This window comes from Osmerus eperlanus, chromosome 14 (assembly GCF_963692335.1).
Source record: "Osmerus eperlanus chromosome 14, fOsmEpe2.1, whole genome shotgun sequence".
Classification (NCBI taxonomy): domain Eukaryota; kingdom Metazoa; phylum Chordata; class Actinopteri; order Osmeriformes; family Osmeridae; genus Osmerus; species Osmerus eperlanus.
The window spans coordinates 1,723,106-1,738,405 of NC_085031.1; the positions used below are offsets into that span (position 1 = coordinate 1,723,106).

The 15,300-nt window shown below is 41.3% G+C and overlaps 1 protein-coding gene across 2 annotated transcripts in view; it reads left to right on the plus strand.

Moving 5' to 3' along the window:
* Positions 1 to 15,300, plus strand: part of loxa (lysyl oxidase a) — a 72,459-nt gene that overhangs the window by 55,720 nt on the left and 1,439 nt on the right. For both annotated transcript variants that reach the window (XM_062478475.1, XM_062478477.1), the window contains exons 4-5: positions 14,870 to 15,026; positions 15,098 to 15,193. In XM_062478475.1, coding sequence (XP_062334459.1) covers positions 14,870 to 15,026; positions 15,098 to 15,193 — 253 coding nt within the window. The remainder of the gene's footprint in view (positions 1 to 14,869; positions 15,027 to 15,097; positions 15,194 to 15,300) is intronic.

The following is a 15,300-nucleotide window of genomic DNA, read 5'->3' on the forward strand; positions in this document are numbered from 1 at the left end:
ACTAAATGTCCAATCCAAAAAATAAGGATATTTTCCGAGACCCAAGATTCTGCCGAAACCTGAGATATTCTTTATATGTCGGTCTGAAATACAACTCTACCGGCAGTTTTAAAAACGTGTACCTTCTGCTTTCCTGGTGCGTGTCTGTTTGGTTGCCACGGTGATGGCGCAGCTGTGACCGTTGACGAGCTGGGCAGAGAGAATGTACCTAGAATCCACACCTCAAACAAGTTAACCTAGATGCAAAACTATACGTCCAATCCAAAAAAGATTTTCAGAGACCCAAGACTCTGCCGAGATATTCTTTATATGTATGTGCGGTCAGAAATACGACTCTTAAGCAGTTTCAAAAACGTGTACCTTCTGCTTTCTCTGAGAAATTTGTCACCAGATTTGCATTGGTCTCTATGGGGCGAGAGTTGGACTTTGTCTCACTCTCGTGGGGCCAGGGTTGCCAGGTCTGTGTGACAAAACCAGCCCAATGGCCAATCAAAACTAGCCCAAAACCAGCCCAAAAACCAGCCCAATATCAGAACTCAAAATATGCCCCTGCCAAACCATATACACTGCTTTTAAAGTCCAACAGCATTGCTATCATTGCCAAATGTATTGTAATATCTACAAAGTAACACCAAATGTTTAGTATGCCAGCATTTGCATGCAAAATAGGTCTACCCGAACCAGCGGACAAAAAATTCAACCCGCGGCAACACTTCAAAAGTAGCCCAATTCCGCGGGAAAACCGCGGACCTGGCAACCCTGCGTGGGGCTCTGAACAAATGTGTATCTGTTGGATTCCACAGACAACTGTCTACGACCAGCACAACATTTGCTATCTATTGTTCCAAAAACGAAGCATGAAGAGTGAAAATTGTGGCAATGCTGTAAAGTAGAAATATTTTTTGAACCAGATTCCGAAGCTCCTCTTCACTCTAAGCGTTTCAGTCAGCAGTCTAGGCTGTCACGTACACACCCATGTAAATCTCAGAAACGGTCTGAAAAACTCATGAAACATAATCAATGATATTGAAAAAAGTTGAATAGATTTTAAAAAGCTGATTTAAAAAATAAAAGTTTAGGGTTTTGTCAACATTTTAAAGTTTAAATGGTGATTCTAGCTGAATGATTGAGGAAGAAGAAGGATTTGAAAGTTGAAGAAGTTTTAGAGGATTAAGAGGATTTGAAAAAAAACTCAATTGGAAAACCATGTTAAAAATATTATGAGTATTGATTTATATTATTCTGAAACTGCTGAATTTTTTGAATCTTTTTGAATCTTCAGCTATCAAAACCGTTCGAACGGTTTTGATAGCTGAAGATTTGAAGGATCTGAAAGGTGTCACGGAAGAAATAGAAGAAAAAGAATAATATGAAGGAGTTGAATAAAGATTCGAAGAACAATAGTTATTATATGGCTCCGGTTGTATGGAAGCAAATCGTTACCAAAATTCAAATGCAAATGCATTTCCAGAAATGCATTTGCATTTTAAGAATGTGGCTGCGTTATTTGACTCATAAATGAAGTTAGTAATCAATCATCCTATTTGCATTTTAATTTTCTTCTTCAAGAGTGCTCAATCTTTCACTTAATTAAAATGAAAAAGAAATAGACATTTGAGATTTAATTTTCAAAACATGCCCCAGCAAATAGATACCAAAATTCTATTTGAAATGTAAAATTTTAAAATTAAAATGCATTTCCAGAAATGCATTTTCATTTTAAGAACGTGGCTGCAAAATCGTGACCACAATTCAAATTCAAATGCATTTCCAGAAATGCATTTTCATTTTCAAGAACGTGGCTGCAAAATCGTGACCACAATTCAAATTCAAATGCATTTTCAGAAATGCATTTTCATTTTAAGAACGTGGCTGCAAAATCGTGACCACAATTCAAATTCAAATGCATTTCCAGAAATGCATTTTCATTTTAAGAACGTGGCTGTAAAATCGTGACCACAATTCAATTTCAAATGCATTTGCAGAAATGCAAAATGAACGAAAAAGCATTCTGAGCGGCGCAGCAGAGTGACGTCAGTAGCCGCTCTTCTTCAGCTCCCTGCTGACCGAGCTATCCATCTTGTTCGGTAGGGGGCGGTGTGCACATCTGCATTGCATTACATTGCAAATGTGCCGGGAAATTGATTGAATTGCCGGGTCTTTAGAGGACGCATCACAGACTGAGCAACTTGATGTCAAACAATGAATAAAACAGTGGCAGAGCTACTATTAATGTGTAAATCTGTGACGGCAGAGTATGCAGCCAAGCTCATGGCGACTGGTGGGGAAAAAAAACTAAAAATCACAACTTCTCAGACGCTGTTAGCCTATTGGTGGAGGCCCGAAAACCACATTATTTGGTGGCCGGTGGATCACCAATAAATAAAAAAAAACAGTGTGAGTGGCGTCAACTGTGCCAGTGATACCCCGAGTCGAGATACAATTTGAAAACAAAAGCGTTTTGTTATGAACAGTAGTCTATTAAAGTCTGGACTGATAACGAGGACGTAGAGTGTATTGGTTGTGCGGAAGCTTAACAACTGTATTTCCAGTTTTTGACATATGATGATATTTGCACAGTTTTAAAGGGGTGATTGATTACAAAACCAATTTTACCTTGTCATAGTTGAATAACGACAGTTCGGTGGGTAAAATGAACATACAGTGAACCTCAAAGTCCATTGACACCTCTTTCCTATGCAAATCTCCAAATGAAAAAATTTGGCTGTAAAACGCTAGCTTTTCAACAAAGCCACCGGACTGACGTCAGTCCGGGGACCGCCTTTTTTGGCTCTGGTCTGCATCTTTGTCACGCCCCAAAATTTACATCCAGACCAGCCCACTCACTGGTGTTCTTGCCCAGTCCGAGGTAGAGTAGATCTCCGATGCTCTGTGTAGGCTACTTCTAAGCAATTACAAAGAATAACGTTTTGAAGTATAACAAGGATATTGAAAATGGACCACGGTCGTAAATGCCGTGTTCCAGGCTGTACAGGGAAGGCTAACACTCATAGTCTTCCCAAGGAGCCAAACATTCGACAGGCATGGCTGCTGTTTGTCTATGAGAAGATCCCGGCTAAGTTCGACACTCAATTATTCATTTGCTCTGAACATTTCATCCAAGACAATTTTGACAACCTTGGACAATTTCAAGCAGGATTTGCTATGAAGCTGAACCTGAAAAGATGTGCTGTTCCGACCGTACGCTCATCGCAACCGCAAGCTGTAAGTAGGCTACAATATGATTTTGTCTGTAACAGTTATTAGCAATGCTAACGTCTCCTGTATCTAGCATAGGTAGAATACTAAATACGTTTCTAAACACATCAACATACTTTACTTAGCAAATGACTCTAGTTAGACCAGCTGTAGTCGGCATTAGAAGGGAAGCTTCCGAAAAAATAGCCAGAAAACAAATAGCAGTCTGGCCTATTGCTAACGCCTGTCTAGATTATCTATTTGAAAGAACTGGAGAAAGGCAGGTGCTAGATACAGGATACGTTAGCATTGCTAATAACTGTTACCGACAAAATCATACTACAGCTTGCGGTTGTGATGAACGTAAGGTAGGAACGCACCTCTTTTCGGCAACAGCATCATAGCAAATCCTTTAAAAAAAGCTTTAGCTACAGTACATGTCCCAGGTTTTCAAAACCGTCCTTGGTGAAATGATTCGCGCAAATGTGTCGAGGGTCGAACTGCACAGGGATCTTCTACGCTACGGTATAGACAAACATCAGCCATGCCCGTCTAGTCAATGTTAGCTAGACTCTAGCTCATCTGCTTTTTATTAACGCTGATTTGCAAGGAATGCAAGAACAGCTAGATAGCGAAAAAACCTAGACTGTAGGCATGTAAACTAGTTTAGCTTGCTAACGCAAGAGCATAGGTAGAATCTGTGATGATTTAGCCTAGTTTATTGGCAATGGGGCTAACGTTGTTTCATGTTCCTGACTTTTTCATTCAAATAAATAACCTGTGTTGTTATGTAAATCTACAATTCACGATGCATGTTTGTCCAGATCTTTGTCAGGTTAGTTTTCAGCAAGATGTCTAGAGCTAGCTAACTGAAGCTGAGTTGAATCACGATATACAGTAGTTTGGTTGCTATGCTGTAACGTTCTACCCACCTAAGTCAATCCAGTTTGCTTCGGCAACAGAAGTGGAAACAACTAACGTTATCATTTCAAATGATATCTAGTCAATCTGTTGAAAACAGTGTTGTGTAGACACAATAGATTTATTTGCGCATTTTTATTTCAAGTCTCCACCTTCGGTGTTTCAGTGAGTGCTGTTGGACGTGTTGCGTTTTTGCTCCCCAGCTTCACTCGTTGAAAACCAACCAATCAGCGTGCAGCTCATCTAAATATTAATGAGAATACCATAAAAGGAGTAAAGCTGGTGTTTTTTCTAGTGTTTTTTCTGCGTCGCCAATTCCCACTGTCTCCAAAATGTGTGTAGGCCTACGCATGGGTCAGAGTTTGCATTGAGCACCGCACATTCTCCCGTCTAGGTTGTTTTTTATAAATCACAACCTTTGCGTGGGAAGTGGCGTACGCACATTTTCAGCCCCGTTTTGTGCGTATATACGCACGAAAAGCTTGCGTATGCTGGTTTTCACGCGCACGGTGTGATGTATAAAAATTTACTTGTGCGGGCCTTCACGGAAATTTTTGAGCAGACGTGAGAATGTGCAGACCGTCCGCAAAGTCTTGTCTGGCTCTGTAACATGGCGAATTGTAACTGAAAAGTTCAGAAACCCACCAAACATTAAAAAATAAAGTTTTCACTACAGTTACTGTCATACATCTATGACGTTGACTATTCAAAAAACATTCAAATAAAAGTTTAATCATTAATGTAGATGATCACATCAAAATGCCAAAACCCAAACGGAAAATGCTATATAGCCTATTGTTTAATCCGCCACCATTTAATAACTTCTGTTAAACTTGAGGGTGTCAAACGAACGACAAAATCACTCAGGAAATGCATGTCACGCTAACCATATAGCTGCCATGCTGTTACTATGCGCCACCACTCGTTGCTTAATTTCGAGTTTTACATCGGACCATTTCTTCTTCATTTCTGCCATGGTCTGGTACTCCGAACCCACAGCATTTACGGCCCTATAATAAATAATAATTTTATTTGTAATGCACTTTATATTTAGCTAAATCTCAAAGTGCTACAGGTTAAAAACAAGAAAGGGCACAAAAAGTGACAGTTTTCCACTCCGCCGACTTTCTTTTGTTGCTAATACAATGTTGACACATTTTCTCGCCTCCACCTCTGTTGTTAGAACCTTGATCTCACAGTCTGTGACATTTTTCTTTTTTGTTTGTTTAGCATGTTGAATATTTACGATCAGAAATCCTGATGTGTGGGGGGAACCCCGAGGACAAACACCACACACTATAGGAGAAAAACTGTTAAATCTAGGATTTTGTTGTCCTAATGTTTGTGGTCTCTCACATTTTGAAAATCTTGACAGATTACAAAAATCTTTTAGTGTGTATCCAGCATAAGATAGATAACGACTCAATCATTTGACTCAGGTGTGTGAAACATCTAAAACATGGGTCTCAAACCCTACTCCTTTGGAGCTACCTCCCTGTAGGTTTTAGCTCCAACACTAATCTAGCACACCTGATTCTAATAATTAGCTGGTGGATCAGGTTACTAGTGTAGAATCGGGTTGAATCGAGGTTGTAGCAAAAAACAACAGGCAGGTTGCTCTCCAGGGGGGTGTTCCATCAACGTCGCTAACGCAAGTCTAACTTACACGAATAAGTCTCACTTGGGTAAACGTCAACTTAGACTTAAGGCCGAAATATGCTTCTGCGTCTCCGTTTACGGATGGGCGGGCGCACGGATACGCATGGATACGGACGGATAGACTTCGTTTATGGTTCTCCGTAGGCTGTGGGTGCTCAAAACAATTCACCGCCAGAAGAGTAGGTGGCGCATCGGTTTTTTGTAAGTCGTCGTGGAGTGTTTATTTACCTAGGTTATCGAGAAGTCGGAGCAAATTTACAAATTAGCCCTTTCATCAATAAAATACGCACATTTTAAGCAACTACACTGCCCATTTCTCGTCACATTTGAATTCAGATGCTGATTTACATGTACTGTTTAGCTGAAATATGAATTGTAAAAACTTACAGCAATGGCGGTCAAAGGATTCTGTTCGTCCTGTTTATCACGGCAACCCCGCCCTTGACGCAAGCGGTTCTTAATACTGACCAATCACAGCCAAGGGGGTCTCCGTAGCTCTCTGTCGCTCTCAGAAATTACGACGGATAGTTAGAAAATTCAGGAGGTGCACGTCGAGCTCTCCGGGGCTCTCCGAGGGCTGACGGAGAGCTCGTAGAGGGCGTTCCACGGAGACAAGGGCGTTCCCATGTGTCCGTTTTTCGAAAAACGCAGAAGCATATATCAGCCTTTAAGGCCGAATTATACTACTCCGTTTTCACGGAGATAGACACAGGGAACGCCCTCTCCGATGAGGAACGCCCTCTCCAAGCCCCTCGGAGAGCTCTACGTGCACATCCTGATTTTCCTGACTATCCGTCCGCTAGTCCGTCATTTTACGGATACCCCTTGGCTGTGATTGGTCCGCAATTGGTTCCACACACAAAGACGTCATGTGGCAGGCTGCTCGAACATTGCTCCACCTACTTTTCACTACTGATAAATTCAACAAATCCGTCCGACCGTCTGTCTCTCCGTAACGGAGTTGGAGTAGTATAAATCGGCCTTAAAGCCTCAAGCCGTTCCACTAACGTTCCGTTACACTAACAGGCAACGCTAATTCAAGCTAGACCTCAATAAGCTTAGACTGTGCAGCCCAGATCAGGCGATCGTCGAAAAGAGGAGTTATGTCGCAAAAAGCAAACCGTAAACCAGCAGAGTGGTGGCAGGGCTCGACAATAACGATGGCCCGGGGCCAGTAAAAAGTAACGTTGGGACAGTTAAACTAGCAACTCACTGGCCCGATTGGGCCACTGCAAATTATTGATTGAAAAAAAAATTCGCATTGTAAAAGTTAACATCCTTCATATGTTTTGCTATCTGCTAAATGCATAAATAACTTTGCAGCTCATGGGGCGCACAGTTGGCAAATCAAGAGTTGAGTAGTGAGTGGTGAGTGGTTGTCAAATTGTAATTCTCTAATCTCGATAAAAAAAATTATGTATCCTAAAAAAAAATTGGCGTATTTGGCGTGAGACAATAAAGTGAAGATGGCAGCAAAGTAGAGCTACGAGCTCAAACGGAAGCAACTTTTGTATGGAACGAAGATGCACTGTGTCGTCTGTCGTATGTTCCCGTCTAAAGCAGACAAAATTGATATTTTTACAGAGGCACCGACAATTTTCGAAAACAATACCTGACCAGCCATGCTAGCAGACAGCCCCTGGTTTGCGTGACAGCTAAGCGGATGGTTGACAATCCATCTTCGAGGCCGTTGACCATGCTGGTCAGGAATTTAAATTTAGATGCCCATCGTGTTATTGCACGACTTATTGCACGACCACATTAAGACGGGCCAGCCGTTCGCCTCGTTCCCCCAGGCAATTGAACTGCAGCAGAAGAATGGTGTCGACTTGGGTACTTAGTATCATACTGATGAAATGCTATGGAAGCTTTTATATATTAGCATTGACGGACCAGGGGTCTCATTTCTAAAGCTTGCGTACGCACAAAACAGGGCTGAAAATGTGCGTACGCCACTTTCCACGCAAAGGTTGTGATTTATAAAAAACAAACTTGACGGGAGAATTTGCGGTCCTCCACGCAAACTGACCCTCCCGTAGGCCTACGCACATTTTGGAAACAGTTGGAATTGGCGACGCAGATGACCTTACTGTAGTCAGACTGCAGAAAGTAAACGTGGGAAGAACGATTACTCGTAATATTTATATATTTTGTTTTCCTCACACACTTTTTTCACTCGATTTCATCATTATCATGAAGATTTAATCCAGCAGTATTATTTTAGCTTGTACTGAGTGATAATTGTTCCATAAACACCTTGTACAATCAACTCAAATTTTAAATCAAAATTCAGCGCTGTCTCACCATCATATTGTCCACTACCGGAGTGCAGGAGGGGGAAATGCCCGACTGCATGGAATGCAGATAACATCACATATCCTACCTTTAAATAACTGCAGAATACAGTGTATAACTAAATATATTTATTTAATACTGTGCATATATAATCATATGTCAAAAACTGGAAATACAGTCGTTAAGCTCCCGTGCAATCGCTACACTCCACGTCATCAGTCCAGACTTTAATAGATTACTGTTCATAACAAAACGCTTTTGTTTTCAAATTGTATCTCGACTCGCGGTATCACTGGCACAGTTGACGCCACTCACACAGTTTTTGTAATTGGTGATCTACCGGCCACCACATTTTCAGAGTTTTCGGGCTCCACCAATAGGCTAACAGTGTCTGAGAAGTTGTCATGTGCTATGATTCACCGTAAAGAACAATCGCATGCCAGGGTCATAATGAGATACTAGATTAGCATTCATGAGGTGCTTTGCATTGACTATTTATGGTTAAAAATGGGCGTGTTCAGGGCGGGGTACAATGCTGATTCACGTACGCACACTTGTGGGTTATCTGTGATTTATAAAGGGAACATTGCGTACAGGTGTGCGTACGCACGGTTTTATAAATCTGAATTTTTGTGAGCGTACGCCATTTTAGGCTTTTGGGCGTACGTACACTTTTAGTAAGAATCCTACGCACAGTTTTATTAAAGAGACCCCAGAGGTTTCAGTTTCAGCCAGACAGAGTTGTGCAGAGATGGCTGTCAGCAGGGAAGAGAGCACATCATGTTTGAGGTTAAAAGTCAATTGTTTTGCTGACTATTACCTTTTAATTTTTTATCACTAGAAATGTGATTTCATTTTTGTTTTTTTTAATATCCAGGATGTGTTTAATAAATGGTTAAATATGTTAACATCATAACACAACTTATAAGTCTTGGTTTTGTTGTAACAATGATAAATTACAACTTTTGGAGGGGGGGCCAGTAAAAACTGTCTTGGGGCCAGTAAGTTTCAAACCCACTGGCCCGATGGGGCCAGTGCCAAAAAGTCTTAATGTTGAGCCCTGGGTGGTATTTTCAGCAGCGTAAATCCCCAAAAAGGGTAATGTTGCCGCAATTAACACGGCAAGGGAGATTTTTGTCAAACCATTACGACCGTTAAAATGCGTAAATTGTAGGCCTACGAAATCTTAACATAACTATATGCAGTTAGGCCTACTGATAATTACTGTAATTTGATGAGCTGTCTGAAACCGTTCTGACAGTAGCCTATGGCTCAATATTCTCAACAGGAGATTGAGAATAATAGCCCCAAAAGGAACGTGGCAGCAATTGAAAATTGTAGGATAACATTCAAAACGCTGAAGAAGGCCATGGTTAATTGCACTTGATGTGGGCTAATAATGTTTTTGTCTTCACATCTTGAACAAAATTAATTAATTACTTCAAAACAACCTTGCCACAAACATTCATTAACTGATAGGCTAAATGCTGAGCTTTAAGATAAAAGGGAAAGATAACAATGACTAAAATGGGGATTCACTGAAATAAGTATTATTGCACAGATCCAGCACAAACTTTCAGATCAGAAGGTGACCCAAACTGTAGCACACTTTGCTTGGCAGAACAGCCATTTAAAATTGCTCAGCATGACTAAGAATATATCATTATTATATTACGCATGCATATTTAATCCAAATCCAATTATTACTATTCTGGCTGACAGTGTATGGACAGCTGCCCCAGATTTCCAGATTTCCAATTAACATAGTCTGCCTCCACAGATCCAGAGGGGGCTTGGACAGTGGCAGACTGTGGCTGTTTCAAGGGCAGGGGCCGAACATTTTTTAATGGCTGCTACTGCAGGACATGGGCTCTCACCAGTGTAACAATGGGAATGGGACGACACCCCAAGTGTCGTCACAGCCTCACTTTGGGAAAGCATGCCCTAGTGGGCACATTGTAGGGGGAGACTGTTGGGCACAGCATCTAATCGTCTTCTTTGGAAAGGGCACCATTTGGGACACTGTCATGTAGGGGCAGCATAAACGGCAATTCATAACAGCACCTTTTTCCATTGGAAGTAAGGGCACGGGAACAGTCAAATTTAGACCATTGTAAGGGCACCTTATAGGGTACTGCATCACATTTTCTCAACTATAAAGAAACTCATTAAGACATGTTTTGAAATTTATAGAGGGCACACTATCATTTATTGCGTTAAGGGGCACCTAAGCATATTTCACAATGTGAATGGCAGACAGTGCACTTGGTCTAATTTTTGCCACTCTAAAGAGTATTTTAGAAACGCTTTTTCAACCCTGGGGGCACCAGGCAGTCAACCCCTGAGTCTTCCAGTGGGCCTGGATACACCCATAGGGACAGTATATTGCACCTATAATATTGGGGAAGCCAGAAGGAGAGGATGAAGTAATATAGAGGGCAACATAAAGGCTACTTTAAACAATGAAAATGCTTTATACAATTAAATAAAAAGTATCCTTGATTCTTTGTGTTTCACGATGACCTGGAAAACTGATGATAATATTCAGGTACTGCTTTGGAGCAAGGTATACCCTTCATATTTCCTGGCATAGTTGCCTTTCCTAAACCTTTTTAAGTCACCAACCCTGTTCAAGAATGTCCCACATGCAAAGACACACAGAGATTCAGACAGACCGAACAGTGGTCAAGGCTTGGCTACAGTGAGTTTGCTTCTTTGTGTGTGATTCCAGCAGACTACATAGTCTAGGCCTACCTACATAGCCTGAAGTCTACTACCCTCATTTCTACTATTATAGTCTACTACTCTCCTTTCTACTACTTTCTACAAAGGATGGTAGGTTGCTCTTATGTGTTAATTGCCATCCTTAAGAGTTGCTAAAGTGTTTTTCGATGTATATATTTTTTAAGAATGACAATAAAATCTACCAAGACAGGGCTGGACTGGCCATCTGGCATACCGGCCGAAGCATTTTTGGGCCGAATCGCCGATATCATTTATATTCTTTTTCTTCTTTTTTTTGGGTCGGGCCGGCCGAAAAAAAACTGACAGCGGCCCATTGGTTAATTCTCTTCATCGGCACTGGCCTGACCCAATCAAATCCAGAAACCCCCTTCCCCTGAATCATAATATCGCCCCCCGCAGGCCTTGAGACACGAGCTGTTGGCTAATGCGTATGCTGGTTTAGCATCGTTAAAGTTTAGCATCGCTAAAATGGAGAAATGACCACCAAAGCGTAAGGGAGGCGCAGAAAAGTTAACGATCCTGTAAAGCAAATTCCATGATTTGCTTCTCAGTACATTATATACGTGTGAAATTAGTTCCTGAAAGCATGTGCAAAGCGCGAAAACTTTGTCGCACTGAAATGTGGAGTTAGACCGTAGAACAGTTTCTCTTTCGTTTTCAGATCAGGTTTTAATGGGCGGAGCCAAAATATTTCCCATCTACGTCATTTTGACCCATCTACGTCAGATCACTGAATGGCTCCTCCTGCTGTACTGTTATTGTAACCTACATCAGCTAGCTAGCTAGCTTCAGGATGTCTCCCTCCACCTGCAACAGCATCTTCCCTGGATGCAAGAACTTCAGCTGCGATGCAACACTATTTAATTTCCCTATTGATGAGGAAAGGAAAAATAGGTGGATTGATTTTGTGAAGAGCCACGCTGATGGAAAGCTTCGGATAAACTCCAACAGCCGCCTATGCAGTGACCATTTCACGGAGGATAATTTTAACATGGACCAGAGACAGACGGGGCTCAGGGACACACGGCTTCTCTTGCAGCGCGGAGCCGTACCGAGCATCGCCCTCCCGGCCGTTCCTCCACCGGTCGCACCTGGACCATCCACCGCCGCCAGCAGTTCATCACTCAGTTCTGTGTGCTTGTTATAATTATACAAGATAACTTTTCGTGAGGTATCTCTGCTATGAGTTAGTGCAAACCGCTAACTTGATATTAGGCTACTCGGTGTAGAATGATAGTATTTTGGTGAAATGGTAGCTAATGTGCTATAAGTAGTTGGAGAGCTCAAATAGACACCAGAGACAGCTTTTACTCCTGTGTTACAGCTCAGGGGAACATTTCATTTATATGTATCTGTATGTTTAACTCATTGAACAAATTCTAATTCTATACTGTTTTGTTCGGTTTGACGTAGCGTCCATTATCTGGGTCGTAGGTAGGCAACGAGGGGCGGTGCTTCAGCTCCTTCAGACGACACCCCCCCCCCCCCCAGTCTCAAGCAGAGAAGAGTGCTGATTTTCACATGATTTCAAAGCCTAATTTAACATAGTTGTTTGTTTTTTTCATTCGAATTTGGATGGGTAGTTAATAACACATTCTTCTGTGGTGTGGTGAACTTAAAACTTGTTTTCAATTCCACTTTACAGGATCTTTAAGGGAGAAAAAGATAACAAATCTACAGGTGAATGCCACAATGTGCAAACATTTCGAACATGTTTGGGGGGGGCTTTAGCTGCTTCAACATCAGCATTATCTGTAGAGGAAGGAGGAGAGGTGTCTGTCTCAGAGAGGCCGAAACATAGGCTACTGACAGAGTCAGGGAAGAAGCCAAGGAGCAGGAGAGTGACCATGACAGGGCCATGGGAGCGAGTGAGGAAAAGATGGAAGAAAGAGTAGTAAGTAAGGAGTAGGCAAATTAACCGGGACTCAGGAAGGGAGGGAGGCTGTGTGTGTGTGTTTGTATTGTATTTAGCAGACACTTTTGTCCAAAGCCACAAAATATGAATCTTACAATAATTTAAATTAACAGTAAACTGTTTTAAAAGTTTCTAAGCCAATATTAAGCAAAATAGTAATAACTAGAGAGGGTACAATTTCTGGGGAAATTGTAGGGTGTGCTTGCTTGCGTCGGTTGTACAGGGATTTTAATGCCATTTTTACAACTGATATTCCTGTATATTTTATATAAAAATGCATAGGGGGCTAATGTCATGCTAATGCTTCAGTGAAATAGTAGACTACCGTTTCTGAAAGCAGATGTGGGCCTACTTCCTTAATAATATCAGCTAATATTGTACATTACATTTCATAATTGTGTTTCACATCACAAAGTAAAATGAGTAAATAGTTATCACCCTGGCCTCTTTGCTTGTGACGTTTCTGCAGCTGCCTTGCAGTAAAGCTATAGTTAGCCTAGCTATCCCCCAAGTTAACAGATGCGAAACGAATGTTCTGCTACAGGTAGTCACGCGTGTTTTCGTGACGTTAGTGACGTTAGTAACGTCAGTGACTGTGGCTAGCAAATTAGCCACCGTTAGCTTCACTTTTCACCACAAAAACGCAATTTCTACTTAAACCGTGCAACGGAACGTAAATAAAAATACAACCAACGCAATCGCTAACAAGACGAACCTTTTGACACCGCCGTTGTGTATGTAGTCCAAATATTGACTGATCCTTAGGGGGGCGAAAATAAACAATAATAAATAAATATATATGTGAGAGAACAAAGGTTGTGCCCTTTGCACACCCAATAACAATACAATATCAAATATCAATATGTATATATATTTTTTATACCATATACAAATCATAACTCTAAGAATTAATTAATTATTTAAGTGTAAGATCAACAGATAAGTCTTGAGACCCTTCTTGAAGGATCCAAAACTATCACATGAATGCAGAACACTAGGCAACTCATATTATAGAATGCACGCATATTTTAAGGACTGTCTGCAGGGAATGTGTCTGACCAGTCACGGTGGGTGTGGGCCGCCTGGGCCAAAAATGCCAGGGCCGATTTTTTGTCCCAGTCCAGCCCTGTATCAAGATAAACAATGCTGGGCCTGCTGAACCTATACCTCTTCCACATACTGGTCAGGGAAGCATTACTTCTGTCTCTGAAGACCCTTGGGGCTGGTGGGATAAACGCTCTTTGTATAATCTGAGCACCTTCATCCACAGGGTTGTCAAAGAACGGATACGCCATCATTGATTGTAACTTGTCTAAACGCTCTGCTTAGTTTCTAAGGCCTTATTTTCAATGTCAATTAACCAGTGGCTTTTGAAAACAGTTAAAGTGACATTATTTCTTAACTTGTTTATTAAAATTAATACATTCTTTGGAGATGAAGTAAATTCATTCATGTCTGCACTTCAGAAAGTCTGCACTTATGTTTCCGAACAAAGTGTTTTGCGCGCAGGAATTTACTCGACGGAACTGTCTTTTGAGATTCTGTTTCTGCCTGTTTGAAATTATTTTCAACACATTTTAGTTTAGCCAGAGCCCGTCTGTTTAGCTCGACTTTTAGCCTGACACGGAGCAGGCTAGTTCCGAAGTATAAGTTACATTGGTTACGTAGCTTGAACTAGAATAAGCCACTTTAATGGAACGGAACTCTCGCTGAAGTAAGCGAGAGTTGGCGAAATAAGTCTCGCTTTTCCTTAATCGACAATCATGGAACACCCCCCAGGAACAGGGTTGGAGACCTCTGATCTAAAACATGCAGGACAGGGGTCCCTGAGGACCAGGGTTGAGAACCACTGTTGTAGGCTTCCTATGTCGAACTGCACTTGAGATCTACAAAATATAAAGACACTGTCACTTACATAATGGACCTAATGTCAGTATAGCACCTTTCTTAAAAAGCCAGTACCTCGGTATGGTACCTCAGTGCCGGTATACTGTGCTGTCTAATGAGACTGCACAAACTAAATGAAAACAACATCACTTTTAAAAAGTTTAAATCATGCACTGTACTATGTTAAAATGTAGTTAAAATGTTACTGTTGCACTGTAGATGAGATATTACTGCTGTCCCATTCTCCAGGCACTACCACAGCATGGATGAGTTCAGTCACTATGATCTGCTGGAGGTGAGCTCTCAGAGAAGGGTTGCAGAGGGCCATAAGGCCAGCTTCTGTCTGGAGGACACATCCTGTGACTATGGCTACTACAGACGCTTCGCCTGCACTTCACACACCCAGGTATTCTATTTGTGTGAAAAACTGTGTAATTTGATGACCTGACAGTGATATTAATACTCTGCATTTTACAGGGACTGAGTCCGGGATGTTATGACACTTATAACGCAGACATAGACTGCCAGTGGATCGACATCACAGATGTGAAACCTGGAAACTACATCCTGAAGGTTATTTTCAAAAAATATGTGACATGGTGGCACTTTACAGTTGGCACAACAATAGAAGAATAACCAAAACATGTTTTTTCAAATAATATAATTTCAATAACAAATTA